The 27,851-nt window shown below is 44.1% G+C and overlaps 2 protein-coding genes across 2 annotated transcripts in view; one reads left to right on the top strand and one right to left on the bottom strand.

Annotated features, from left to right (window-relative positions):
- Positions 1–1,285, bottom strand: part of zmiz2 (zinc finger, MIZ-type containing 2) — a 48,605-nt gene extending 47,320 nt beyond the window's left edge. The window contains 1 exon segment of the mRNA XM_046290298.1: positions 725–1,285. The gene's annotated coding sequence lies outside the window, so the exon portion shown is untranslated.
- An 8-nt stretch (positions 1,286–1,293) lies between these two features.
- Positions 1,294–27,851, top strand: part of pargl (poly (ADP-ribose) glycohydrolase, like) — a 43,178-nt gene continuing 16,620 nt past the window's right edge. The window contains exons 1-16 of the mRNA XM_046290296.1: positions 1,294–1,321; positions 4,398–4,501; positions 16,033–16,433; positions 16,577–16,690; positions 16,816–16,908; positions 17,284–17,355; positions 19,510–19,596; positions 21,763–21,923; positions 22,029–22,108; positions 22,320–22,392; positions 22,521–22,596; positions 22,853–23,000; positions 23,233–23,311; positions 23,383–23,491; positions 23,609–23,717; positions 24,160–24,288. Coding sequence (XP_046146252.1) covers positions 16,035–16,433; positions 16,577–16,690; positions 16,816–16,908; positions 17,284–17,355; positions 19,510–19,596; positions 21,763–21,923; positions 22,029–22,108; positions 22,320–22,392; positions 22,521–22,596; positions 22,853–23,000; positions 23,233–23,311; positions 23,383–23,491; positions 23,609–23,717; positions 24,160–24,288 — 1,729 coding nt within the window. The 5' untranslated portion in view covers positions 1,294–1,321; positions 4,398–4,501; positions 16,033–16,034. The remainder of the gene's footprint in view (positions 1,322–4,397; positions 4,502–16,032; positions 16,434–16,576; positions 16,691–16,815; positions 16,909–17,283; positions 17,356–19,509; positions 19,597–21,762; positions 21,924–22,028; positions 22,109–22,319; positions 22,393–22,520; positions 22,597–22,852; positions 23,001–23,232; positions 23,312–23,382; positions 23,492–23,608; positions 23,718–24,159; positions 24,289–27,851) is intronic.

Below are 27,851 nucleotides of genomic sequence, written 5' to 3'. Positions count from 1 at the left end.
TCAGATCTCATCGTGAGGCGATCGACAGATCGCAAGATAATCTGTCAGTATACATTTGTTGTAGCCTAATTTAAAAAAACACACATTCAACCCAATTATCTCACACACACAAAACATCAACCATACTGTTGTTGAAACGTTATGCTTTGCGCGGATACAATGTAAGCAATGCACGGACACGTTTCCACTGAAATCGTGCATCGCTTACAGATAGATGTCAGAGAATTCCAAGGCAGTCCGTGCTACATCGGAGCTACCATGCTACGCATGCTGCTCGCACTTGAAATAACAATGGGAGACATTTTGTTTCATCTAACCTTGTAATATCAGAAACTGCTCAGAGGTGTTGCGACTTGCGACCCCGTTTGTTTACAACCAGACTATTTTACTGTCAGTTATGTCCACGTTTACCCATTCGAGAAGGGGACTCAACCACGTAATTATGCTAGCTACTTTGTAGCTAAATTAGCTATTGCCCTGTAGGCTACATACAGAACCGTAGCCAACAAGGCATGACCAAACTATTGTTTGCAGCAATTAAACAACGTGTTCCGGAGCGCTTATCAGACAAACCGAGATGCAGACGCTGTCCAAACGTTATACAGCACAGGCTAGTGACTGCATATTTAGTCTGGGTAATATTTGCAAATAGCTTAACGTTAGTGGCTACAGTAGGCTATTCGACAACGCTAGCCTAGCCATCTGGTGTTCTGCTGGGGCTTACCTTTGACTCCAACTACCCGTGGTTGGAATTCTTTATTTGATTCTGTATTATTCAGCTGGTAGATAGTTCCAAGAAGTATTGGTCGGTGACAATAAAAGTAGGCTATGTTCGTTATTTTTCCTTATATCCGCAACAGTGTGTCTTGTCTGTCTTCAAGTTGTAACGTTCGCTCCCATGTCTGGATGTGGCGAATCGTTTCCCCTTTAAAACTGTAGCTGGCAGCCTCGTCGAATGTGCCTCAAAAGATCCGTATCACTGCTTGTCCGGCGTCGTCACTACTCGGAATGTAAGCATGCACAAAAGTGAGAAGAATCGCTGTGTAGTAGTTGGTCCTTGCTCCGAGCAGCCGTTTTTGCCCAAGAAACTGGATTGCATACCTCCCTGACTATTGCACAATGGCCCGCCAGCTAGAATATATTCATGAGATCACGGGGCTGTTGTCTCCGACGGGAGAAAGGCATTTTTCATGTCCCTCACACACCCTACACAAGGCTAGCGACTGACTTTTCTCCTCGCCCCTAGACCAGAGTAGCTGATCATTACAGAAGGAGTCATCGAGAGAGATGTCACCCCTGCCTCCACGGTGACGTCGGTTCGGTAACGATCGTTAATCAGATTCCCATTGACGATTACATTTTGTATATTGTATATTAGGTCTGTTTCAGAATGGTAGCCTGTTTATTCAGAGGAAATGATTTAGAGTTGCAGGTAGACATCTATAGAATATAGGCCTACAAATATAGATTTCCACAGGGTAAGTGATGCATGTCTATTCTATGCATTACATTTTTATTGGAAGCAAATTAAACAATGGCCTTCATTTGTTGTCATCGTTAAAATCAGCAGTTCTCCTTGACACAAAGCATCAGTGGCAGGATAGTAATTTTCTGTTTGATACATTGGTGTGTCAATTAATTCGAGGAAGAGAGGGGTAATGGAAGGACAAAGTCACACACCTGTCCCTTTCTACAGCAGCAAGAGGGGGAGGGGTGAGCGAGATGGACCGGGTTTAGAGAGAGAGCACACTAATGTCTGTCACTTTTATCCCTCTCAGGTGTTCCCATGGCTCTGCCTGTTCTCAGGTATCTGGGAATGCCCCTTACATGCATTGTAGGGGTATAGGGGCTAAGGGAAGTATCTGAGGTGTCTAGCAGCTAATACTCAACCTTAAAAACACTTAACCGGAGTTGTGTTTAGTATGTCACAAGCACAATGTCTTGAAACCGAAAACCAAAATATGTGCTTTGTGTGTTATTGAACACATTCAGTTTTACTTTGTGTTTCAAAACATTTTGTCCCTACTAAACGTGACCCAGGCTGAGGGTAACAGATCGTACCCCTGCAGACTGAGAAGGGGGAGATGGGTTGGGTTACACCAGTGTCTGTGTATGATATAGCACTGGTAGGGGGTCTCTTGTGTAGATCAGTGCTTCTCAAACCTTTCCTCTGGGACCCCAACCCATAACTGTCGAATTCCATAACTAGCACACCTGATTCAATTTTATTATATATATTTTTATTTTATTTCACCTTTATTTAACCAGGTAAGCTAGTTGCTACTGCGACCTGGCCAAGATAAAGCAAAGCAGTGCGACACAAACAACAACACAGAGTTACACATGGAATAAACAAGCATACAGTCAATAACACAATAGAAAAAAATGAAGTATATATAAAGTGTGTGCAAATGGCGTGAGGAGGTAAGGCAATAAATAAGCCATAGTAGCAAAGTAATTACAGTTTAGCAAATAAACACTGGAGTGATGGATGTGCAGATAATGATGTGCAAGTAGAAATACTGGTGTGCAAAAAAGTAAATAAAAACAATATGGGGGTGAGGTAGGTAGATTGGATGGGATATTTACAGATTGGCTATTTACAGCTGCAGCGATCGGTTAGCTGCTCAGATAGCTGATTTTTAAAGTTAGTGAGTGAAATTTAAGTCTCCAGCTTCAGCGATTTTTGCAATTCGTTCCAGTCATTGGCAGCAGAGAACTGGAAGGAAAGGCGGCCAAAGTAGGTGTTGGCTTTGGGGACGACCAGTGAGATATACCTGCTGGAGCGCGTGCTATGGGTGGGTGTTGTTATCGTGACCAGTGAGCTGAGATAAGGCGGAGCTTTACCTAGCATAGACTTATAGATGACCTGGAGCCAGTGGGTCTGGCGACGAATATGTAGCGAGGGCCAGCTGACTAGGCATACAGGTCACAGTGGTAGGTGGTATAAGGGTCTTTGGTGACAAAACGGATGGCACTGTGAGAGACTGCATCCAGTTTGCTGAGTAGAGTATTGGAAGCTATTTTGTAAATGACATCGCCGAAGTTGAGGATCAGTAGGATAGTCAGTTTTACGAGGGTATGTTTGGTGGCGCGAGTGAAGGAGGCTTTGTTGCGAAATAGGAAGCCAATTCTAGATTTAATTTTGGATTGGAGATGTTTAATGTGAGTCTGGAAGGAGAGTTTACAGTCTAGCCAGACACCTAGGTATGTGTAGTTGTCCACATATTCTAAGTCAGAACCGTCCAGAGCATTGATGTTAGTCGGGCGGGCGTGTGCGGGCAGTGAACGGTTGAAAAGCATGCATTTGGTTTTACTAGCGTGAATGAGCTAATCAGCAAGCCCTTAATTAGCTGAATCAGTCGTGCTAGTGGTGAAATGTAACAGGTATGTGAAACAACTGGGAGTTCCTGAGGATTGGTTTAAGGAACACTGCTGTAGTAGAGAAGACAGGTTCTAAAGTGTGTGTCAAGATGGAAACTAAAAAGCTTTCCTTCCTTTCTGTGCCTTCCCTTGATCTAGTGCGGTTGGTATGTTCCACCCTAGGGCAATCACATACTGTATCATGTGAATTAGCCAGATGGGAGAGGGGGAAGAGAGGGGTGCAGTGAGAGAGAGGTTGTAGGGTGGAAGATAGGGGGTGTAGAGGGAAAGAGGGGGTGCAGAGGGAGAAAGGAGGTTGACAGGGAAAGAGGGGAGTGAAGAGGGGATGGGAGGGAGAAATCAAAGGACAGTGGGGGTGGAGAGGGAGTGAGGTGGGATGAAAAGAGGGGGTAGGAGGTGTAAATCTAGGGGGAGAGAGGGGGCTGCAGTGGGGAACGACAGAGAGGAGGGTGGAGAGGCAGAGCTGGAGGGAGAGGGTGGTGAGGAGAACAATAGATGAAGAGTGTTGTTGACTACGGCTGAACAGAGCTGCCCTCTCCTGATGTCAGGTCAGAGCAATACACAAGGGAACGTGTGTGTGTGTGTGTGTTTGTGTGGGACGACAAAGCCAGTGTTGGCAGACCATAGTGTCTGATCAGACAGTCACATAAGACTGAATACACAGTTACTACTCTGTTTATAGACACCTTATAGATGATGAATATACATGAAGTGGTCATAAAACTACAGCTGGTTTATGTGTGCGTGAGTGTGAGGGGGCAGACACACACACACACACACACACACACACACACACACACACACACACACACACACACACACACACACACACACACACACACACACACACACACACACTGACCTTGTACATTAAGTCCTGAACTGTAAAAACAGTTATTCAGTGTTAGGTACAGAGCTGTTCATAGCCCATCACTAGCAGAGATTCAGAAGCAAGGACACATTGCTCAGTATGCACTGAGGTAAGTCTGAGTTGTGTGTGTGTGTGTTTATAGGTGTCTGCAGTGTGTGTGCAGAGGTGTCTGCAGTATTCTGCTAGAGGGCAGCGTAGCGTGGAGAAAACACTCCGACCTGCAGTTTTCCGTTGCCCTGGAAACAGGTAGAGATCCTCTCCTGTTCTTCATCTTTCTCTCCTCTACCCAGTGTCCCCTCCTCCTCTCCCTCCTACTCCTCCTCTTCCCTCTTCCCCCACCGCCTCCTCTTCACCCTCCTCCTCCTCCCTTAATTCCTTCCTCTCCACCCCCGTCCTATGCCCCCTCCCCCCACGACCTGCCGCAGCGCGAACACACACACTCACCAACTCCCCACCATTCCAATTCACTGCAGTCATTTAACAACCGACTCTTCCTGACTCCCACTCCACATACTAGCACACAGAGTGAACGCACACACACTCAAGCACGTACACACACACACACGCTTACAGGGCACAGGGTCAAATGGTGCTTCAGTATTGATCTGATATTTGTGTGTGTGTGTGTGTGGTTGAGACAGGAGGATCACTATTGCAGCAATATGACCTCCAGCTAATCTCTCAGAAGAGAGGGAGTAGAGAGAAGAGAAAGAGAGAGACAAGGAGAGAAAGAGAGTAAAAGAAAGAGGGAGGGGGAGAGAGAATGTGTGAAGTGTCTGCATGTGATTATGCCTGTTTCTGCACTGCTATTGCTGCAGCTGATGATGGAGACAAAGGGAATGGAAGCTTTTTCCTTTCTTTCTCTCTCTCTCTCTTTCTATTTCTCCCTCTCCTGTGCTGAACTTCTGTCTCACACTATTTTACATTATTTTAGAGACGCTAGACACACACACAGTCACAGGTGTGTGTGCTTACCCACACATGCAAGGTAGCCTTTCTTCATTTTCTGGCCTTTCTTGGTCAGTGTTTTGTTTTTCTGTTTTCTCAGTGCATTCCATTGTGGTGACTTCTCTCTGGCCAGGGGCGGAACATTCCACAGAAATGGCTGACCCACAATAACACACACACAGGCAGGAAGAGTGAACAAGGGTCTCCACCCTCGCTCAGCCAAATACAGTAGTCCCACACACACACACACACACACACACACACACACACACACACACACACACACACACACACACACACACACACACACACACACACACACACACACACACACACACACACACACACACACACACACACACACACAACTCATTCATGTAATGACACATACTGCTCATACAATCTCTAGCAATGTGTAGTCCCTGGTTTTCCCTCTCATATTTGCAGACCACATGCCTAAGGCAAACTGATACAGTTGCCATCTGCCTCTCTACCCTCACACTCACACAGCCTAGTGACTGGGACTGGCACAGTTATTGTATCGTCGTGTATCCAAAAATTAAAGACAAAAATCGTGAAAAAAAAAAAAGATAATCATCTTAATATTCATTTTAGGAGTAGGTGGGATACAACTTTGTATTCAAGTAGATATAGTTTTACCCTATAGCAGTTTTAAATGTTTACAGGAAATGGGTAAAGTTGGTAGTCATTTGACGAGTAGAACAGCACGAACGGGAGGAGAAGCTTAATTTCCAAAAGTTCAAATGGTCAGAACAATTTTTTTGTGTGTATTTTACCCCCTTTTTCTCCCAAATTCTTGATATCCAAATGCGATCCCATTACAATCTTGTCTCATCGCTGCAACTCCCCAACAAGCTCGGGAGAAGCGAAGGTCGAGTCATGCATCCTCCAACACATGACCCGCCAAACCGCACTTTTTAACAATCGCCCTCTTAACCTGGAAGCCAGTTGCACCAATGTGTAGGAGGAAACATCGTTTATTTAACTATCGAGGTCAGCCTGCAGTCGCACGGCCCGCCACAAGGAGTCACTAGAGCGCAATGAGCCAAGTAAAGCCCCCCCAGCCAATCCTCTAACTCGGATGACGCCGGGCCAATTGTACACCGTCCTATGGTACTCCAGGTCGCGGCCGGTTGTGACACAGGCCGGGATCGAACCCGGGTCTGTAGTGACGCCTCAGAATCATTCATTTTTGAGACAGGGGTGTTCCCAAAGCTCTGCTCTATTCATTAGGTATGTCATTGCTAATTTTCAAAAATGCATTATGATGCATTACTAGCTCAAAACATTTTAAAACAATTTTGACAATAACCAAGTCTATTTGCATGACAATTAACTGTTACCCAAAATTCCATAATCCTCACAGCCCCACATACCTGTATCTGTGTGCCCTGACTACACACACACACACACACACACACACACACACACACAGTGGAGGCTGCTGAGGGGAGGACAGCTCATAATAATGTCTGGAATGGAGTCAATGGAATGGTATCAACCAAATCAAAGATGTGGTTTCCATGTGGTTGATACCATTCCATTGACATTCCAGACATTATTATGAGCTGTCCTCCCCTCGGCAGCCTCCACTGACACACACAGACATGTACACATACAGGTCCACAGGCATGTCATGCACGAACACACAAACAACTCCAACCCCTCTATCTGTCCAGAAACATATTGATAACAGACCGATGGTGTGTTTTAATAGTCCATCCTATCTTTGCCTCTTATTCTGTGTTTCCAGATCAGATTAGGGAATTAGTGGAGTATGAGGAGACAGCGCATAAAATTGACGACACCAGAGCCCCTGGATTACACTGTCTATCACCGCCACCTTGTGTTCAAGGGTGGTCTTGACAGTTACTCTTCCCACATAGCGAATTTGCCCAGATACCTGCTTTATTTCGTGCTGGATATGCAATGACAAATGATCAAATGTGCGAATAAAATAACAAGCTAGATAAGTCTATTGAGTGTAGTCAACTTTGTTCTAAAGGCAGAAATTATCTGATTGGTTTCTAAAAGGTAAATGGGCGGAGTTTAATAGATGCACGATTTTTAAAAACAGGCGGAGGTTTGAACTGAGAATCTTGTTAATTAAACTTTGACAAACAAGTTGTAATGTTTTGAAATCATTATTGTGTCACAGATAAGTGTGACAATATCGCTAAAATACAACTAGTCGCCTGACTTGAAGCAAAGAATAATTCATCAGAGCAAGCTAGCTAGCTATGCATTTAGCAACCTCAAATTAATAAATAGAGCTAGCTAGGTAGCTAGGTGTCAAATCTACAAGTCAGCTAACATTTTCTTAATTTAAATTTAATCAACTATATGAATTTAAGAACATGGGGATGGACAGATAGCTAGCTAATTTCCCCCAACATCGGACACTCTAGCGGTTGGAGGATTAAATCATTTTGAGCTCAACATTTAAATGGCCTGGAAAATAACATTACGTTTTGCAACTAAAGACACCTTTCTAGCTAGCTGACCAGCGATTTTCATTGCAGTTTATGTAAATTAAGTCATGTTTTGAGAGTTTTCAAAAAAGTTATATATATATATATACACACATACATCCATCCATACATACATATCATTTAATATCCAACTTTTTACCTAAATTATTCAAACTCATGTGAGTATTAAACTGTTATCTACTTTCTCAAAACAAAAGATGAATCTGTAAAACAAATAATGAGACAGTATTTGGTTACAACACTGAAGAAGATGATTTAATGATGAATGATTTTTAAGAGTACAGGAGGGCATACCGGGCTACGCAATGAAAAGTTGACATTCAAGTATTTTGTTTTTACTGGAAGGCTAGCCAACTAGTCAACTATCTAGTAAACACTTCGGATACGAGGCTGGTGTCTCTTTTTTTAACAAAATTAAACATATATCTTGTAATTGAACAAAATAGTAAGATGGCGAATAACTGGGGACCATGTTTTATTTTTTTAAATGTAACCTTTATTTAACTAGGCAAGTCAATTACAAACAAATTATTATTTACAATGACGGCTTATCCCGGCCAAACCCGGACCAATTGTGCGCCACCCTATGGACCTCCCAATCACGGACGGATGTGATACAGTTTGAAACCGAACCAGGGACTGTAGATGCAGGGACCTCTTGCACTGAGATGCAGTGCCTTCGACAGCTGCGCCACTTGGGAGCCCATTACCGATAATACAGGAAATATTTTTTTTGCTAAACCGCTTATCAAAAAGCTGATAGTAGTAGTATTTTCATTGAAATGTCAAACACCAATAATTACAAAACATTGATGGCTTGATCACAAGATAACGCTGTTGAATATACCGATATGATAAATACTAATGTTGAGTCATAGAATAGAGCTAGCTAGCTATGTCGCAAATATCAGTTAATCTGCTTCCACTTAATTGATCAGAATATTTAGTTGAATAAATGTAAACATTTCAATGGACTGTTATGCTTCACTGGGGGCAGAAACATAAAATGCTACGCTGAATGTAGCTTAGCTGAGCAGAGAACTATTTCCTTAAATTGAATTATGAAATAGAAATCGCTAGCAAGTTAGGTGACAAATCTGCCAGTAAATCTGTTCGTTGAATAAGTGATATAAACCAGAAAAATTGTCTAGCTCTTTTTGATGATTCAACATTATCTACTTAACCAGCTAGTCCAGTTTAGTTTAGCATTTTACATTTTTTTTGTTTATTTAGTTTATCCCACAAAATACTGATGAAGTGGGCGATTACTTAATGGTATATTTGAGACCGAGCTAGCTAGCTTTATTCTATGACTCAACATTTAGTAAGAGATCTGCAAATCAACTAGCTCTGTTTAGCTTAGCAATTTACATTGCTGTCCTCGTTTGTGTAGCTTATTCAACTTAACATTTCAATAAAACTAATGTTAGCTGACTTTCTTGTATATTTGCTAGCTAGCTCCATTCACTAATTCAATATGAGTAGCTAATTCTGTAGCTATTCTGAGTTCAAACCTATTCCATGTTTCCAAAAGTTGTGCAACTGTTAAACTCTGACCATTGACCTTTTAGAAACCAATCGGATTTGTTCTTCCCTAAACCAATCGGATTTGTTCTTCCCTGAACCAATCAGATTATTTCTGTCCTAAGAACAACGTTGACTTCACTTCATAAAAACACGCACGTATGGCGTTACGTCATATGCACAGTTGACGTGCTTGACAATTTGCCTAGTCTACGTTTCACTTTCATTTTCAGGATTGCTGGAATTTCGCGAAGAGTTCCAGATAGAAAAGCACATATTTTTGCTCTTCAGAAATTAGCTGCGGATTCGGGCATCATTTAAGTGAGTAGCCCACCTACACAATGTATCCCCGGTGCGTGACGTTAATCAATCCAATTATCAAATAGGATTGTTCAATTTGAATAATAGAAACGGAGTTAAACATTTTCAGTGTTGTAATTGACCTTGTGTCGTTTGAAAAGGGAAAGTAAAAATATTGGTGCTGTTAGGAAAACTGGGTGATTGTCAAATACATGGTTCTCGTGGACGCCACTAGGCTACTACAGTGCACAGGGCGAGACCCTATACTCATCCAAAGGGATAATTGGTTGTGTATGGTCTGATCGGTCCTTTTACTCTTGACACATTGGCTTCCGGGTTAAGCGGGCGCTGTTTGTTATGTTTCAGAGGACGCATGACTCGATCTTTTTGTCCCGAGGCCGTTGGATGAGACCGGATATAATTTGTGGGGGGAAATAAATAAAGAACCAACACACACACATACCAGAGCAGACAGGAAAGCGAGTGCTACGATTCACGGACTTCGGCCCTTTAGAGGCGAAGTTGGGCACATATAACAGGCCGTCACTGTACACACACACACACACACACACACACACACACACACACACACACACACACACACACACACACACACACACACACACACACACACACACACACACACACACACCTTCAGACATACACTCTTTTTATTTATTTTATTTTACCTTTTTTTAACCAGGCAAGTCAGTTAAGAACAAATTCTTATTTTCTTCTAATGGCCATGGTGCGTTATGAGCACAACCTGATGAAGAAACTCTTAGCTCTGTCACTGACTGAGAAGAGACCTGGGATTGAGTCCCTATCATTCTGCCCTCTGAAGTGGCTACAATGTTCTGCTGTGTAGCAAACACCTTTCGTAGCCTACAGTAGTTTAGAAGTCTTAACATCTTGGCCTATGTGACGAAAGGAATGTTCAGAATAGGGGGTGTCAATAATCTTTGTGTAATGGCAAGTTCATGACCATGGTGCTTTACTAACAGTAGTATTGCTGCCCATTACAAACCTACACTGGCCCACTATATTGAGAACCCATAACCTGTCCGCTAACAGTAGGTTGCAGTGGGCAAGTGAAATTAAATGAGACTATAGTTTAATGGAATTATAGGTCTATAGGCCTATCCAATGACTGTGGGAGGGATTTTATGCAAACGTGTCTGTGGGACGAGAGGCAACTCAAGGACCACTCCTGCAAAGCAATGTAATTTAGGTGCTGTTTGAATATATTCATGGATGGATTCTCAGTTTGTTGAAATACTTTTTGTATTTAGATCAATTATTATGTGGACACCTGCTCTTCTAGTATCTCATTCCAAAATCATGGGCATTATTATGGAGTTGCTACTAAAACAGTCTCCACTAAAACAGTCTCCACCTTCTAGGAAGGCATTCCACTAGATGTTGGAACATTGCTGCAGGGACTTGCTTCAATTCAGCAACAAGCGCATTAGTGAAGTTGGGCACCGATGTTGGGCGATTAGGCCTGGCTCGCAGTCGGCGTTCCAATTCATTCCAAGTGTGTTCAGTGGGGTTGAGGTCAGGGCTCTGTGCAGGCCAGTCAAGTTCTTTCACACTAATCTCAACAAACCATTTCTGTATGGACCTCGCATTGTGCGCAGGGGTATTGTCATGCTGAAATAGGAAAGTGCCTTACAGAAACTGTTGCCACAAAGTTGGAAGCACAGAATCGTCTAGAATGTCATTGTATGCTGTAGTTAAGATTTCCCTTCACTGGAACTAAGAAGCCTACCCCGAACAATGAAAATCAGACCCAGACCATTATTCCTCCTCCTCCAAACAAAGTTGGCACTATGCATTCGGCAGGTAGTGTTCTCCTGGCATCCGCCAAACCCTGATTCGACTGCCAGATGGTGAAGCGTGATTCATCACTCCAGAGAACGTTTTTCCACTGCTCCAGAGTCCAATAGTGGCGAGCTTTACACCACTCCAGCTGATGCTTGGCATTGCGCATGGTGATCTTAGGCTTGTGTGCGGCTGCCATGGAAACCCATTTTGTGAAGCTCCCGTCGAACAGTTCTTTTGCTGACGTTTCTTCCAGAGGCAGTTTGGAACTCGGTAGTGAGTGTTGCAGGGACAGACAATTTTTATGTGATTCAGCACTCGGTGGTCCCATTGTATGAGCTTGTGTGGCCTAGGTGTTTCCACTTTACAATAACAGCACTAGCAGGGCAGAAAATTGACCAACTGGCTTGTTGGAAAGATAACATCCTATGACGGTGCCACGTTGAAAGTCACTCTTCAGTAAGGCCATTCTACTGACAATGTTTGGCTATTGAGATTGCATGGCTGTTTGCGTGATTCAATGTGCTTGATTTTATACACCTGTCAGCAATGGGTGTGGCTGAAATAGCCAAATCCACTAAATTGAAGGGGTGTCGACATACTTTTGTATACACAGTGTATATTAGATCAATGATCATAGGCTATAGAAATAATCACTAATCTGACATCACTTGGTTGGTAGCCTAGCGTAACATCACCTATCATTCAAGAATGGGAGGACTGAAGGATGCATAGGTTATCCCAAATCAGGAGCATCGTTTCCATTATAGGCTATGCATTTATCTCAGCTATACCGCTAACTTAGGCTACTAGTTCACCGTACAGAAGCTAGTGTCTCGACCTTTAATAGGTTCTAGCAATGGACCGTAACATTGCTGTCTCAGACGCTGCTTTACCTGAACCCCAAGATGTTCATCACAGGGGTTCGGGGGGCAACTCGTGAGTCGACAGGGACATGCAATAGATCTCGGCACAGTCCGTGCATTAGGCTACATGGTCCTTCTGTAGCTCAGTTGGTAGAGCATGGCGCTTGTAACGCCAGGGTAGTGGGTTCGATTCCCGGGACCACCCATACGTAGAATGTATGCACACATGACTGTAAGTCGCTTTGGATAAAAGCGTCTGCTAAATGGCATATATTATATTATATTATTATATTATATATTATTATTATATATTATTATATATATATATATATATATTATAAGCCTATGAGGCTACTTCATTGGATGTTTACATAAAACACAATGCTATTACGCACAGATTTGTAAGTTTACCTTCCATTTCGACTTATAGGCTAGGCATAGCTGTTAGACTTTCTTTATGCACGGTGTTGGCATACGCAGGGGTTTGAAGATAACATTGTAGCGAAGGGCAATCTGACAGCAACTGATGTACGCAACTCCGTGTCTCTTCAGTCAGTGACCGTACCAAGAGAGTTATCCCCGTTCAGTGTCCTGACAACGCACAATGGCCGTTAGAATGGTATAGCATTGCTTCGGAGATACCTGGTGTTTCTGTGTGTGTGTGTGTGTGTGTGGACTGGGACCAGAAATCAGCCTTAGCATTTCTAACACACTGGGCCATGTTTTTCCTCAAGGCCCCCCACACCAGCCCATTTATTTCCTTGTAGCCCCCAGTATTAGCCAGATAACTATCTTTTTGAGCAAAAACATGCCCTCTGCCCGAAATGCCAGATGGCCAATCCACCCCTGCCACTACATTACATCCACCACCCACACTTCTCTATGAGATGAAGTGTGCATGACTTTAGAGATACAGGCAGCAATGTGATACACTAACCACCACACTGTTGTTCCTTTGCTCACCCCCTCAGACCATTAATATATTTAGCAAAAAGGAACATTCATAACTTATACCAGTGATTAAGATATTCTTAGCAGGATAATGTTAAACTTGCATGCATGATTTCAGTTTTGAGCTGTTGTAAATGTAGCCTACACACAATTTCCTATTTCTCAAAGTGGAAAAATAAGATCTGACCCAGATGAACCAACATATATATAACTGTTCCATCTGAGTGTAGGCCATGAGACCACAATGCACTGCAGCTCTGCAGAGCGTCATGGAAACTCCCTCTCGGTGTGGGCAGAAAGCAGGAAGTGGTGTGATTCTCAGGAACAGGTTTAGGTTTAGAAGTGATATACACACATCAGAATGAAAATAAATGCACAAAAGAAGACATTGTAATGACTTGATTTCTGGAATAGGCTCTTTGAGGATTTTGTTTTTAGCCTTCACCTCCAAGTCAGTCATGAGTCATCCCAGGTTTCAGCATCCCTTAGGTAGAAATAAGTCAGATTTAGAATCTGTCATTTACAGCTTTATTATTGAGTAAAACATTAATACACAGTAGCAGTTTTTGTTTGCTTGTAAATAATTGTTTTCCTTGATCATTTGCACACAAAAAACAAGTTAGACTGGCCCAGCCGGGTAAAAACTGATCAGCCAATCCGCCCCTGTGTGTGTAACAGTATATCTTTAGACAGTCCCCATTCCCGGGCGCGAACCAGGGACCCTCTGCACACATCAACAACAGTCACCCGCGAAGCATCGTTACCCATCGCTCCACAAAAGCCGCGGCCCTTGCAGAGCAAGGGGAACTACTACTTCAAGGTCTCAGAGCAAGTGACGTCACCGATTGAAACGCTATTCAAATCAAATCAAATTTTATTTGTCACATACACATGGTTAGCAGATGTTAGCGCGCACCACCGCTAACTAAACTAGCCGTTTCACATCCGTTTCATGTGTCACAACCTGACCATAGTATTCTTTGTTTTCTTTATTATTTTGGTCAGTGGGGGCCTGGGCCTTCAGTGAGGTCCTACAAAGTCCCACCCGAATTAATCCACCTCTTATTACCACCATTATGATGCCATGGCTCTAGACATTATACTTTTAGACAGACACGCAGTATAACCAGGTGTTGCGTCACCTTGAGAGAATAGCAGGGGAAGAGTACAATACAGTACAGTTCAACTAATTGGCAAGAACATACTTGACTGCAACAGAGTTATATAAATATTCTTCTTCTATCCATTTCTGGTCCACAAACTTTGAGCTTTAAGTCCCCCTCCAAAAATACAGTTCCTGTTTACCCAAAAACATGACACAATCAATGAGTCTTTTCAATATTTCACTATTTTTCTTCACCTTTTCATTGTGCAGCTCCGTTGCCCTGCGCGCTTGTTCGTTGAGCTGTAGATCCACTCGGGTGTTTTCAAAAAGCACCATTGCTTGTAAGTGGCCAGCCGTAATTTGGTGTCTCGTTGTTGCCTTGGTTAGACAACTCAAGTTTGCAAAGCCAGTGTGGCTCCAAACATCAAATCGATCACTTGCAAATAATAGGCATTCCCAGCAGTACAGTTTGCAGTGTTCCTCGGAGCCTGTGAGCCATTGATAGCGCTCGTAGTTGGAACTTTGAAAGTGGCGAACAAACCCCTTTCCCGCCTGTGACAGGCTTTGTAGCGTCGGCGTCGGGCGACCTCTCCTGACAATGTCTAACTTTTCTTGAAAAGTTCATCTTGAGAATGGCGTTATGATTATATCCTCGACCAAATCTATATCTTCTCCTCCTTCCGCCATTGTGGGTTGAAAAAACAGCTTAGTAGTACGCAAATTAATTTGTTTATCAAATTCAGTTTCCTTGTTCTGAGGTTCTGCATAAACCTGCCCATAGGACTTGCCTCTCAATATTGGTAATCCAATCAAAAGACGTGCACGCACTACGTCTGCTAGCTAGCTCCTGTGTAACACTGGAGCCAGCCAGCAGGTGTACAATAGCCAACTCTAAAGCTGATTGGTTGACACTAAATTTTCATTGCCATTCACTTTAAGCTACAAGCGCCCGCACTGTTGATTCTGAAGGCCTGCGGGCAGATTTTAGATCGCTTTGTACTTTGCTCCGTTCATCTTTCCCTTGATCCTGACTACTCTCCCAGTCCCTGCCGCTGAAAAACATCCCCACAGCGTGATGCTGCCACCACCATGCTTCACCGTAGGTACAGTGCCAGTTTTCCTCCAGATGTGACGCATAGAGACAGAAAAATGGTTTCATTTGTTTATTTATTGCAACAGCATAAATTCTTGCTGTTTTTTTATTGCTGCACCCCTACATCTTGAGGTTATGAGAAAGTGCAGTTGTCTTAGGTCTGATATCTGATTGGAGGTTAACTGTACAGTAATGCCATTGGTCATGTTGAATCCAAACAACTCAGATGTTATAAAATGGTCTCAGATTCATTGTCCTTTATCTTTGTTCCTGACCAGCTGTGGTCACACACACACACACACACACACACACACACACACACACACACACACACACACACACACACACACACACACACACACACACACACACACACACACACACACACACACACACACACACACACACACACTCTCTCTCTTATCACTCTCTCTCTGTCTCCTCCCCCCTTGAATGCCTTGTATGTAAATCCTTTCATTTTATGAGTCAGATAAACATTTTAGTAGACTTTGCATACAAATGATATAGTCTTATCATAGGTCACATGTGAGGTATATTTAATATAACCTACAGTATATGTTGATAAGATAAATATCACCCAGCATCAGGAGCAGACAGTATAAGCCTACTCCTGTCTCTCTATCTATCTCCAGGTATGGCCGATCGTAACAACAGTTCCCAAATGAAAGATGTCATGCAGGATGACGCCGCCATGCAGAACCAGAACAGGGATCAGGGGGTTAAACGCAACCCAAACGGAGAGGTCCCTGTTGGAAACCTGGTCGACATTGACAAAACTTCGGTCACCAGATCACTGCACAGAGACAGTGAGAGAGAAAGGGATGGAGAAAGGGAGAAAGAGGGGGATGGAAAGGCGGGTGGAGGAGGGGACGCAAATAGCGGGAAGGATAGAGGAAGGAAAAGAGACACGGAGGGAGCGAGGGGTGAGGAGGAGAAGAGGTCGTGCTGCTCTCAGAAGCTGAAGAAAGTCCCTCAGTGTCACGAGGAGCTGGAGCAGCTGTCCTTCAGCAGAACTCACAACGTCCTCATAGATGTAAGAGAGATAATTAAACCAGTGCAGATCAATAAAAAAGTTTGCATCTAAAGTGACAGTGAACTGGAACGTTTACACAAAACAATTACTACAAAGAGTGTCTCTCACTGTTCATTCATGTCTCTGTCTACCTCCCTATTCAGGTGAATGAGTTCCACCATAAAATGACATTAAAACCTCATTCTGGACGTCATGTGTGGCACAGTGACTTTGTTAAGATGCCCTGCTCACCAGAAAGCCTCATCAAGACTCGACGGGTGTGTTCATTGATTCATTCATTTACTGATGATCGATACATTATTTGTCAATTGATTGGTTCATTGATTTATTTGTTTGTTGGCTAATTTATTGATTGGTAATTTGGTTGATTGACTTTTCCCAGGTAACCAGCTCTGAGGGAAGTCGGTGGAAGGTGGTCTCTAAACAGCTGCAGAGTCTGGCCAATAAGACCACTGCATCAGTGGGTGACGTAGAGGTACGACACACACACACACACACACGCCTCCATTTTCCTAACATTTCCTAACACCTCCATTATCATAACATTTCCTAACACGCCTCCATTATCCTAACATTTCCTAACACGCCTAATTATCCTAACACGCCTCCATTATCCTAACATTTCCTAACACGCCTCCATTATCCTAACATTTCCTAACACGCCTCCATTATCCTAACATTTTCTAACACGCCTCCATTATCCTAACATTTCCTAACACGCCTCCATTATCCTAACATTTCCTAACATGCCCCCTCAGGCTAACCTGGGTTTAGGGTAACAGTTAAGGTAGGGGTTAGCATGTTTGACCAGTACTGTTTAACAATGATCTACATGTTTCTCTCCACTTAGAAAGCCATAAAGAAATACAACCCAAAGTATGAAGATCAATGGTCCTTTGATGCCCTGCATACCTTTGTTCAGGTCAGTTACAACTTCACTGTGAATGGTCAACTTGCCCTCCAAATACACCTCCGCTGTTTTCAATCAGGATCTCAGCGATCACTGCCTCATTGCCTGTATCCGCTATGGGTCCGCGGTCAAACGACCACCCCTCATCACTGTCAAACGCTCCCTAAAACACTTCTGCGAGCAGGCCTTTCTAATCGACCTGACCCGGGTATCCTGGAAGGATATTGACCTCATCCTGTCAGTCGGATGCCTGGTCATTCTTTAAAAGTAATTTCCTCACCAGCTTAGATAAACATGCCCCGTTAAAAAAATGCAGAACTAAGAACAGATAAAGCCCTTGGTTCACTGCAGACCTGACTGCCCTTGACCAGCACAAAAACATCCTGTGGCGGACTGCAATAGCATCGAATAGTCCCCGCGATATGCAACTGTTCAGGGAAGTCAGGAACCAATACACACAGTCAGTCAGTCAGGAAAGCCAAGGCCAGCTTCTTCAGGCAGAAATTCGCATCCTGTAGCTCTAACTTCAAAACGTTTTGGGACACTGTAAAGTTAGTACCCCAGCCACGCTCAAGGTACTAAACGATATCATAACTGCCATCGATAAAAGACAGTACTGTGCAGCCTTGACCTAGCCAAGGCCTTCAACTCTGTCAATCACTGTCTTCTTATCGGCAACTCAATAGCCTTGGTTTTTCTAATGACTGCCTTGCCTTGTTCACCAACTACTTTGCAGACAGAGTTCAGTGTGTCAAATCGGAGGGCATGTTGTCTGGACCTCTGGCAGTCTCTATGGGGGTACCACAGGGTTCAATTCTCGGGCCGACTCTTTTCTCTGTATATATCAATGACGTCGCTCTTGCTGCGGGCGATTCCCTGATCCACCTCTACACAGACAACACCATTCTGTATACTTCTGGCCCTTCCTTGGACACTGTGCTAACTAACCTCCAAACGAGCTTCAATGCCATACAACACTCCTTCCGTGGCCTCCAACTGCTCTAGTAAAACCAAATGCATGCTTTTCAACCGTTCGCTGCCCGCACCCGCCCGCCCGACTAGCATCACCACCCTGTACGGTTCCGAGCAAGAATATGCGGACAACTATAAATACCTAGGTGTCTGGTTAGACTGTAAACTCTCCTTCCAGAGTCATATTAAACATCTCTAATCCAAAATCAAATCTAGAATCGGCTTTCTATTTCGCAACAAAGCCTCCTTCACTCACGCTGCCAAACTTACCATTGTAAAACTGACTATCCTACCGATCCTCAATTTCAACGATGTCATCTACAAAATAGCTTCCAATACTCTACTCAGCAAACTGGATGCAGTCTATCACAGTGCCATCCGTTTTGTTACCAAATCACCTTATACCATCCACCACTGCGTCCTGTATGCTCTAGTCGGCTGGCCCTCGCTACATATTCGTTGCCAGACCCACTGGCTCCAGGTCATCTAAGTCTATGCTAGGTAAAGCTCCGCCTTATCTCAGTTCACTTGTCACGATAACAACACCCACCTGTAGCACACGTTGCAGCAGGTATATCTCACTGATCATCCCCAAAGCCAACACCTCATTTGGCCACCTTTCCTTCCAGTTCTCTGCTGCCAGTGACTGGAACAAATTGCTGAAGTTGGAGACTTTTATTTCCCTCACCAACTTTAAACATCAACTATCTGAGCAGCTAACCGATTGCTGCAGCTGTACATAGTCCATCTGTAAATAGCCCACCCAATCTACCTACCTCATCCCCATACTGTTTTTATTTACTTTTCTGCTCTTTTGCACACCAGTATCTCTACCTGCACATCATCACCTGCTCATTTATCACTCCAGTGTTAATCTGCTAAATTGTAATTATTCACTCCTATGGCCTATTTATTGCCTATCTCATACCTTTTGCACACACTGTATATAGACTTTCTTTTTTCTACTGTGTCATTTACTTGTTTATTGTGTTGTCTTGTTTATTGTTTACTCCATGTGTAACTCTGTGTTGTTGTCTGTGTCACACTGCTTTGCTTTATCTTGGCCAGGTCACAGTTGTAAATGAGAACTTGTTCTCAACTAGCCTACCTGGATAAATAAAGGTGATTTAAATATATATATATATATATTTTATTTTATTTTGTTACATATATTCTCCTTTCCCTCTTCTCTAGAAATCACCCAAAGAAGAGAAATACTACACGTCTGTTTTTCCGAAGATAGCAGAGCTGGCCTCCAGCCTGCCTCACTATATCAAGAAGGTAACAACATAGGAACTGAATGATGTACTATGGTACAGAGGTATAATTCTATGTAGGGCACAGAGGTAGTGGACTATGTAGGGCACAGAGGTAGTGGACTATGTAGGGCACAGAGGTAGTGGACTATGTAGGGCACAGAGGTAGTGGACTATGTAGTGTGACAGACCAGGTCGTTTGGTCAAGACGTTTACACAGATCAGACACGGACAGAGTAGGATTAGCTCGGTTTCAAGGGTGTTTATTTAAATAATGAATCAAATTAAGAAAAGGATAGGTCTCCCCCATGAGACCCTACAGCGGTAGTGGACTATGTAGGGCACAGAGGTAGTGGACTATGTAGGGCACAGAGGTAGTGGACTATGTAGGGCACAGAGGTAGTGGACTATGTAGGGCACAGAGGTAGTGGACTATGTAGGGCACAGAGGTAGTGGACTATGTAGGGCACAGAGGTAGTGGACTATGTAGGGCACAGAGGTAGTGGACTATGTAGGGCACAGAGGTAGTGGACTATGTAGGGCACAGAGGTAGTGGACTATGTAGGGCACAGAGGTAGTGGACTATGTAGGGCACAGAGGTAGTGGACTATGTAGGGCACAGAGGTAGTGGACTATGTAGGGCACAGAGGTAGTGGACTATGTAGGGCACAGAGGTAGTGGACTATGTAGGGCACAGAGGTAGTGGACTATGTAGGGCACAGAGGTAGTGGACTATGTAGGGCACAGAGGTAGTGGACTATGTAGGGCACAGAGGTAGTGGACTATGTAGGGCACAGAGGTAGTGGACTATGTAGGGACACAGAGGTAGTGGACTATGTAGGGCACAGAGGTAGTGGACTATGTAGGGCACAGAGGTAGTGGACTATGTAGGGCACAGAGGTAGTGGACTATGTAGGGCACAGAGGTAGTGGACTATGTAGGGCACAGAGGTAGTGGACTATGTAGGGCACAGAGGTAGTGGACTATGTAGGGCACAGAGGTAGTGGACTATGTAGGGCACAGAGGTAGTGGACTATGTAGGGCACAGAGGTAGTGGACTATGTAGGGCACAGAGGTAGTGGACTATGTAGGGCACAGAGGTAGTGGACTATGTAGGGCACAGAGGTAGTGGACTATGTAGGGCACAGAGGTAGTGGACTATGTAGGGCACAGAGGTAGTGGACTATGTAGGGCACAGAGGTAGTGGACTATGTAGGGCACAGAGGTAGTGGACTATGTAGGGCACAGAGGTAGTGGACTATGTAGGGCACAGAGGTAGTGGACTATGTAGGGCACAGAGGTAGTGGACTATGTAGGGCACAGAGGTAGTGGACTATGTAGGGCACAGAGGTAGTGGACTATGTAGGGCACAGAGGTAGTGGACTATGTAGGGCACAGAGGTAGTGGACTATGTAGGGCACAGAGGTAGTGGACTATGTAGGGCACAGAGGTAGTGGACTATGTAGGGCACAGAGGTAGTGGACTATGTAGGGCACAGAGGTAGTGGACTATGTAGGGCACAGAGGTAGTGGACTATGTAGGGCACAGAGGTAGTGGACTATGTAGGGCACAGAGGTAGTGGACTATGTAGGGCACAGAGGTAGTGGACTATGTAGGGCACAGAGGTAGTGGACTATGTAGGGCACAGAGGTAGTGGACTATGTAGGGCACAGAGGTAGTGGACTATGTAGGGCACAGAGGTAGTGGACTATGTAGGGCACAGAGGTAGTGGACTATGTAGGGCACAGAGGTAGTGGACTATGTAGGGCACAGAGGTAGTGGACTATGTAGGGCACAGAGGTAGTGGACTATGTAGGGCACAGAGGTAGTGGACTATGTAGGGCACAGAGGTAGTGGACTATGTAGGGCGCAGAGGTAGTGGACTATGTAGGGCGCAGAGGTAGTGGACTATGTAGGGCGCAGAGGTAGTGGACTATGTAGGGCGCAGAGGTAGTGGACTATGTAGGGCGCAGAGGTAGTGGACTATGTAGGGCGCAGAGGTAGTGGACTATGTAGGGCGCAGAGGTAGTGGACTATGTAGGGCGCAGAGGTAGTGGACTATGTAGGGTGCAGAGGTAGTGCACTATGTAGGGTACAGATTGTAGAGGTACTGAATGTGTGTTCTCTACTCAGTCTGATGTGTGTGTGTGTTGTGTGTTGTGTGTGTGTGTGTGTGTGTGTGTGTGTGTAGGCTATCCCTCTACTCCAGAAGGGCCAGACTCAGTCCATCACGTTGTCCCAGAGACAGATAGCTTGTCTGCTGGCCAACGCCTTCTACTGCACCTTCCCCCACCGCAACTCTCCCAACCCCAGAGCAGAGTACCACAACTACCCCACCATCAACTTTAACAGGTCAGAACACACACAACAAACTCCACTGAGGACCCACACACATAGAGACAAACACAAAGTATTCCAACTTCAACATGTGACCACTCTATCTCTCTGTGTTGTCAGTCTGTTTGAAAAGTGGTCTGAGAGGAAGAGAGAGAAGCTGAGAGCCCTCCTTCATTACTTCCACACTGTCACAGACCCAGGTACGTTACTACCACACACTACTATAGTCACTATAATGACTGGAATACAAGTGCTGTAGTGTACTGTAGTGTACAGAATGAGTGTAATATGTAGGTTAAAGGAACCTATTTAAGACCGTCTGATGAGTGTCGATGAGGAATACCCTCTGATAATAGTTGCTGTGGGAACCAGGTTTACCTGTTTGAACTTTGACCCTTGTTGCCATGACAGCGACCAGGCCCAATGGACTGGTGACCTTTGAGAGGCGCTACATCAGAGACAAAGACATGCCCTACTGGGGGAGGTACACTCACTCACTCACTCACTCACTCACTCACTCACTCACTCACTCACTCACTCACTCACTCACTCACTCACTCACTCACTCACTCACTCCTAATATGTCCCCTCTTGTCTTTCTCTGCGTGTCAGTTGTAAGGAGACTGTTCCTAAACTCCACGTCACCTCAGCAGGCTGCATAGAGGAACAGGGAGCAGGGATGTTACAGGTTGGTGACATCTACTGGCTTGTGTGTGTAACACTGTATAAGTGTGTGTTTGTGAATTTTTGACTGTGTGTGTGTGTGTGTGTGTGTGTGTGTGTGTGTGTGTGTGTGTGTGTGTGTGTGTGTGTGTGTGTGTGTGTGTGTGTGTGTGTGTGTGTGTGTGTGTGTGTGTGTGTGTGTGTGTGTGTGTGTGTGTGTAATGCTGTATGTGTTTGTGAATTTGTGAGTGTGTAATGCTAAGAGTGTGTGTGTGTTGCAGGTGGACTTTGCCTGTAACGTGATAGGAGGTGGAGTGTTGGGCTCAGGTCTGGTTCAAGAGGAGATTCTGTTCCTGATGAACCCTGAACTCATCATATCTCGACTCTTCACTGAGAAACTAGGAGACAATGAGTGTCTCTTCATCAGAGGTGTGTGTGTGTGTGTGTGTGTGTGTGTGTGTGTGTGTGTGTGTGTGTGTGTGTGTGTGTGTGTGTGTGTGTGTGTGTGTGTGTGTGTGTGTGTGTGTGTGTGTGTGTGTGTGTGTGTGTGTGTGTGTGTGTGTGTGTGTGTGTGTGTGTGTGTGTGTGATCACAGGTTATATCATCTCTCCTCCTCTCCCTTTCTCTCCGTTACATTTTCTCTCTCTCTCTCTCGCTGTAGGTTCTCAACAGTTCAGTCAGTACAGTGGCTACAGTGACACTTTTAAGTGGGAAGGGCCTCACAGAGACGACATTGAGAGGTGAACACACTCACTCACTCACTCACTCACTCACACACTAAAGTCCATGATTGCTCTGCCTGTGTTTGCAGGGATGAGTGGCAGAGGCTACACAGACAGATTGTGGCCATGGATGCTCTCCACTTCAGACACCAGAGAGAACAGTACAACATGAAACAGGTCACCAGGGAACTCAACAAGGTGAGAACCAACCCTCCTCTCCTGTAGGGGCCAGATTACAGCTGATTAGTAGAATCAGCTAGAGCAGGGCTGGAGATAAATCTGATGTCGGTGGTGTCCTGTAATATCCTCCCTCAGGCGTACTGTGGCTTTAAGGCAGATGACAACACTTCCCCAGACTTCCTTCCTGACATCGCCACGGGAAACTGGGGCTGCGGAGCCTTCAATGGAGACCCCAAACTTAAAGGTACCCCTAACTGTTAACCCCTTACTCAAAGGTACCCCTAACTGCTAACCCCTTACTTAAAGGTACCCCTAACTGTTAACCCCAAACTTAAAGGTACCCCTAACTGCTAACCCCTTACTTAAAGGTACCCCTAACTGCTAACCCCTTACTTAAAGGTACCCCTAACTGCTAACCCCATACTTAAAGGTAACCCTAACTGTTAACCCCTCACTTAAAGGTACCCCTAACTGTTAACCCCTCACTTAAAGGTACCCCTAACTGTTAACCCCTTACTTAAAGGTACTGTTAACCCCAAATTTAAAGGTACCACTAACTGTTGACCCTGGCTCCTAACTCCCCAAACAATAACTCAACTCTACCCACAGGATATTCCACATAGACCCACTCTGAAAATTCACAGAAAATTACACTGTGATCTGATTGGTTGTTTGTCCCCTCCCAGCTTTGGTACAGCTGATGGCTGCAGCCAGGGCCAAGAGGGGCGTGTCCTTCTTCACATTCAATAACTTCATCTTGGAGAGAGAGCTGCAGGACATGCACCACCTACTGGTCACACACAGAACTACAGTGGGTGAGTTAGTACACACAGAACTACAGTGGGTGAGTTAGTACACACAGAACTATAGTGGGTGAGTTAGTACACACAGAACTACAGTGGGTGAGTTAGTACACACATAACTACAGTGGGTGAGTTAATACACACAGAACTACAGTGGATGTGTTAGTACACACAGAACTATAGTGGGTGAGTTAGTACACACAGAACTACAGTGGATGTGTTAGTACACACAGAACTACAGTGGATGTGTTAGTACACACAGAACTACAGTGGATGTGTTAGTACACACAGAACTACAGTGGATGTGTTAGTACACACAGAACTACAGTGGATGTGTTAGTACACACAGAACTACAGTGGATGTGTTAGTACACACAGAACTACAGTGGATGTGTTAGTACACACAGAACTACAGTGGGTGAGTTAGTACACACAGAACTACAGTGGATGTGTTAGTACACACAGAACTACAGTGGGTGAGTTAGTACACACAGAACTACAGTGGGTGAGTTAGTACACACAGAACTACAGTGGATGTGTTAGTACACACAGAACTACAGTGGGTGAGTTAGTACACACAGAACTACAGTGGATGTGTTAGTACACACAGAACTACAGTGGGTGAGTTAGTACACACAGAACTACAGTGGATGTGTTAGTACACACAGAACTACAGTGGGTGAGTTAGTACACACAGAACTACAGTGGGTGAGTTAGTACACACATAACTATAGTGGGTGAGTTAGTACACACAGAACTATAGTGGGTGAGTTAGTACACACAGAACTACAGTGGGTGAGTTAGTACACACATAACTATAGTGGGTGAGTTAGTACACACAGAACTATAGTGGGTGAGTTAGTACACACAGAACTACAGTGGGTGAGTTAGTACACACATAACTATAGTGGGTGAGTTAGTACACACAGAACTATAGTGGGTGAGTTAGTACACACAGAACTATAGTGGGTGAGTTAGTACACACATAATTACTACACTCCAGAGTATGTGATCTGAGTTGAGTGGTCAGGAATCCCGCTCATTGCTCCTGCTGCTCTGGCGTTCCATCTCCTTTCCAACCGCTCCGCTAAAAACCGCTCTGCACTCAAAAAATACAAATAAATGCTGCTCTTAATTCGCTCCATTCATTCAAATCACAGTTGAACCAAAAACCCATCTATTGTAACTTCCTGGACCTACAGTACCATTTGGTTTTGAAGGATTGAAACCAAACCATTTGATTTGAATGAAAAGTATTTTAATACAAAGAAATACATTGTGAAGCATTTGCAAGTGCGACACAATTGGCTGGTAGGGACATAAAGTGTTCAACATTTTGATGTATTAAATCATTATAGTCTATACATTGCACATATAGGCTGTGACTTACTTACAATTAAATACAAATTAAACGAAAAATGTCTTATTAGACTCAGTCTACAGTGCCTTTGAATTAATTTTTAGAAACACAAGTTTGGCCAGTCTGTGGCTTCAGGCTCATGTGATGGTGCCTGGAGTCCAGAAGCACAGAGTATCTTCGCTGCACTTGCAGAGCCGCTGGGGATGCTAACACCCTTTTGGCCACTCTTGCCATCCTGGGCAGAGATGCAGAGTTGTTTTTTTTTTCTCTCTCTAAGTCATCCTAAAGGTTTTTAGGCAAAATAACCCAATCAAAAGGGAAGCTCTTTGAAATTGGGAATATGCCAGGCCTATTGGGCCAAAATCAATGATGGCCTAATGTATAGATAATAGAACAAAAATGACCTAAACTTTTAAGAGATCAGATTTTTTGTTTATAAATACTTAGCTACAATGACAGTTATCTACGCACCTCTTTCTTTCTGCATTTGAGATGTGTCCTTAGAGATTCCACAATGATTATTTAGTTGTGGACACCTCATCACTCCCTCTCTTGCTCTTGGTCCTCATCTTTGTAAGTCACCTTGATTTTGCACCTGTGTGTTTTATCAGTTTCTTTATGAAAATATTTAGTAGCTAAAGCAAGTGGCTCTAGCAGCACACAAGTAGACTATAAATGCATGCTGGGCGGGGGGCGTGCCCTGAGCTCCTGAAGTGAGAGAAATTGGAGCGGGCGAGAAGGCTGACGCTCCAGCCTTTGGGAATCTCGCTCCGCGCTCCAGTCAAATTGGGCAGCCTCCGCTCCTCACTCCGCTCCAGCTCCACTCTGCTCACTTACAGTTGAAGTCAGAAGTTTACATACACCTTAGCCAAATACATTTAAACTCCAGTTTTTCACAATTCCTGACATTTAATCAGAGTAAAACTTTGCTGTCTAAGGTCAGTTTGGATCACCACTTTATTTTAAGAATAAAGAATGTGAAATGTCAGAATAATAGTAGAGAGAATGATTTATTTCAGGTTTAATTTCTTTCATCACATTCCCAGTGGGTCAAAAGTTTACATACACTCAATTAGTATTTGGTAGCATTGCCTTTAAATTGTTTAACTTGGTTCAAATGTTTCGAGTAGCCTTCAACAAGCTTCCAACAATATGTTGGGTGAATTTTGGCTCATTCCTCCTGACAGAGCTGGTGAAACTGAGTCAGGTTTGTAGGCCTCCTTGCTCGCACATGCTTTTGTGATGGCCACTCCAATAATTTGACTTTGTTGTCCTTAAGGCATTTTGCCACACCTTTGGAAGTATGCTTGGGGTAATTGTCCATTTCGAAGACCCATTTGCAACAAAGCCTTAACTACCTGACTGATGTCTTGAAATCTTGCTTCAATATATCCACATGATTTTCCTTCCTCGTGATGCTGTCTATTTTGTGAAGTGCACCAGTCCCTCCTGCAGCAAAGCACCCCCACAACATGATGCTGCCACCCCCGTGCTTCACGGTTGGGATGGTGTTCTTCTGCTTGCAAGCCTCCCCCTTTTTCCTCCAAACATAATGGCCAAACAGTTCTATTTTTGTTTCATCAGACGAGAGGATATTTCTCCAAAAAGTACCATCTTTGTTCCCATGTGCAGTTGCAAACTGTAGTCTGGCTTTTTTATGGCTGTTATGTAGCAGTGGCATCTTCCTTACTGAGCGGCCTTTTAGGTTATGTCGATATAGGACTCATTTTACTGTGGATATAGTTACTTTTGTACCTGTTTTCTCCAGCATCTTCACAAGGTCCTTTGCTGTTGTTGTGGGATTGATTTGCACTTTTTGCACCAAAGTACATTCATCTCTAGGAGACAGAACGCATCTACTTCCTGAGCGGTATGACAGCTGCGTGGTTCCATGGTGTTTATACTATTGTTTGTACAGATGAACGTGGTACCTTCAGGCGTGTGGAAATTGCTCCCAAGGATGAACCAGACTTGTGAAGGTCTACAATGTTTTTCTGCGGTCTTGGCTGATTTCTTTTGATTTCCCATGATGTCAAGCAAAGAGGCACTGAGTTTGAAGGTAGGCCTTGAAACACATCCACAAGTACAGGTACACCTCCAATTGACTCAAATGACTTTCAGAAGCTTCTAAAGCCATGACATAATTTTCTGGAATTTTCCAAATTGTTTAAAGGCACAGTCAACTTAGTGTATGTGACTTCTGACCCACTGGATT

This window comes from Oncorhynchus gorbuscha, linkage group LG11 (assembly GCF_021184085.1).
Source record: "Oncorhynchus gorbuscha isolate QuinsamMale2020 ecotype Even-year linkage group LG11, OgorEven_v1.0, whole genome shotgun sequence".
Lineage (NCBI taxonomy): Eukaryota > Metazoa > Chordata > Actinopteri > Salmoniformes > Salmonidae > Oncorhynchus > Oncorhynchus gorbuscha.
This window is presented reverse-complemented; position numbering and strand designations above follow the sequence as displayed.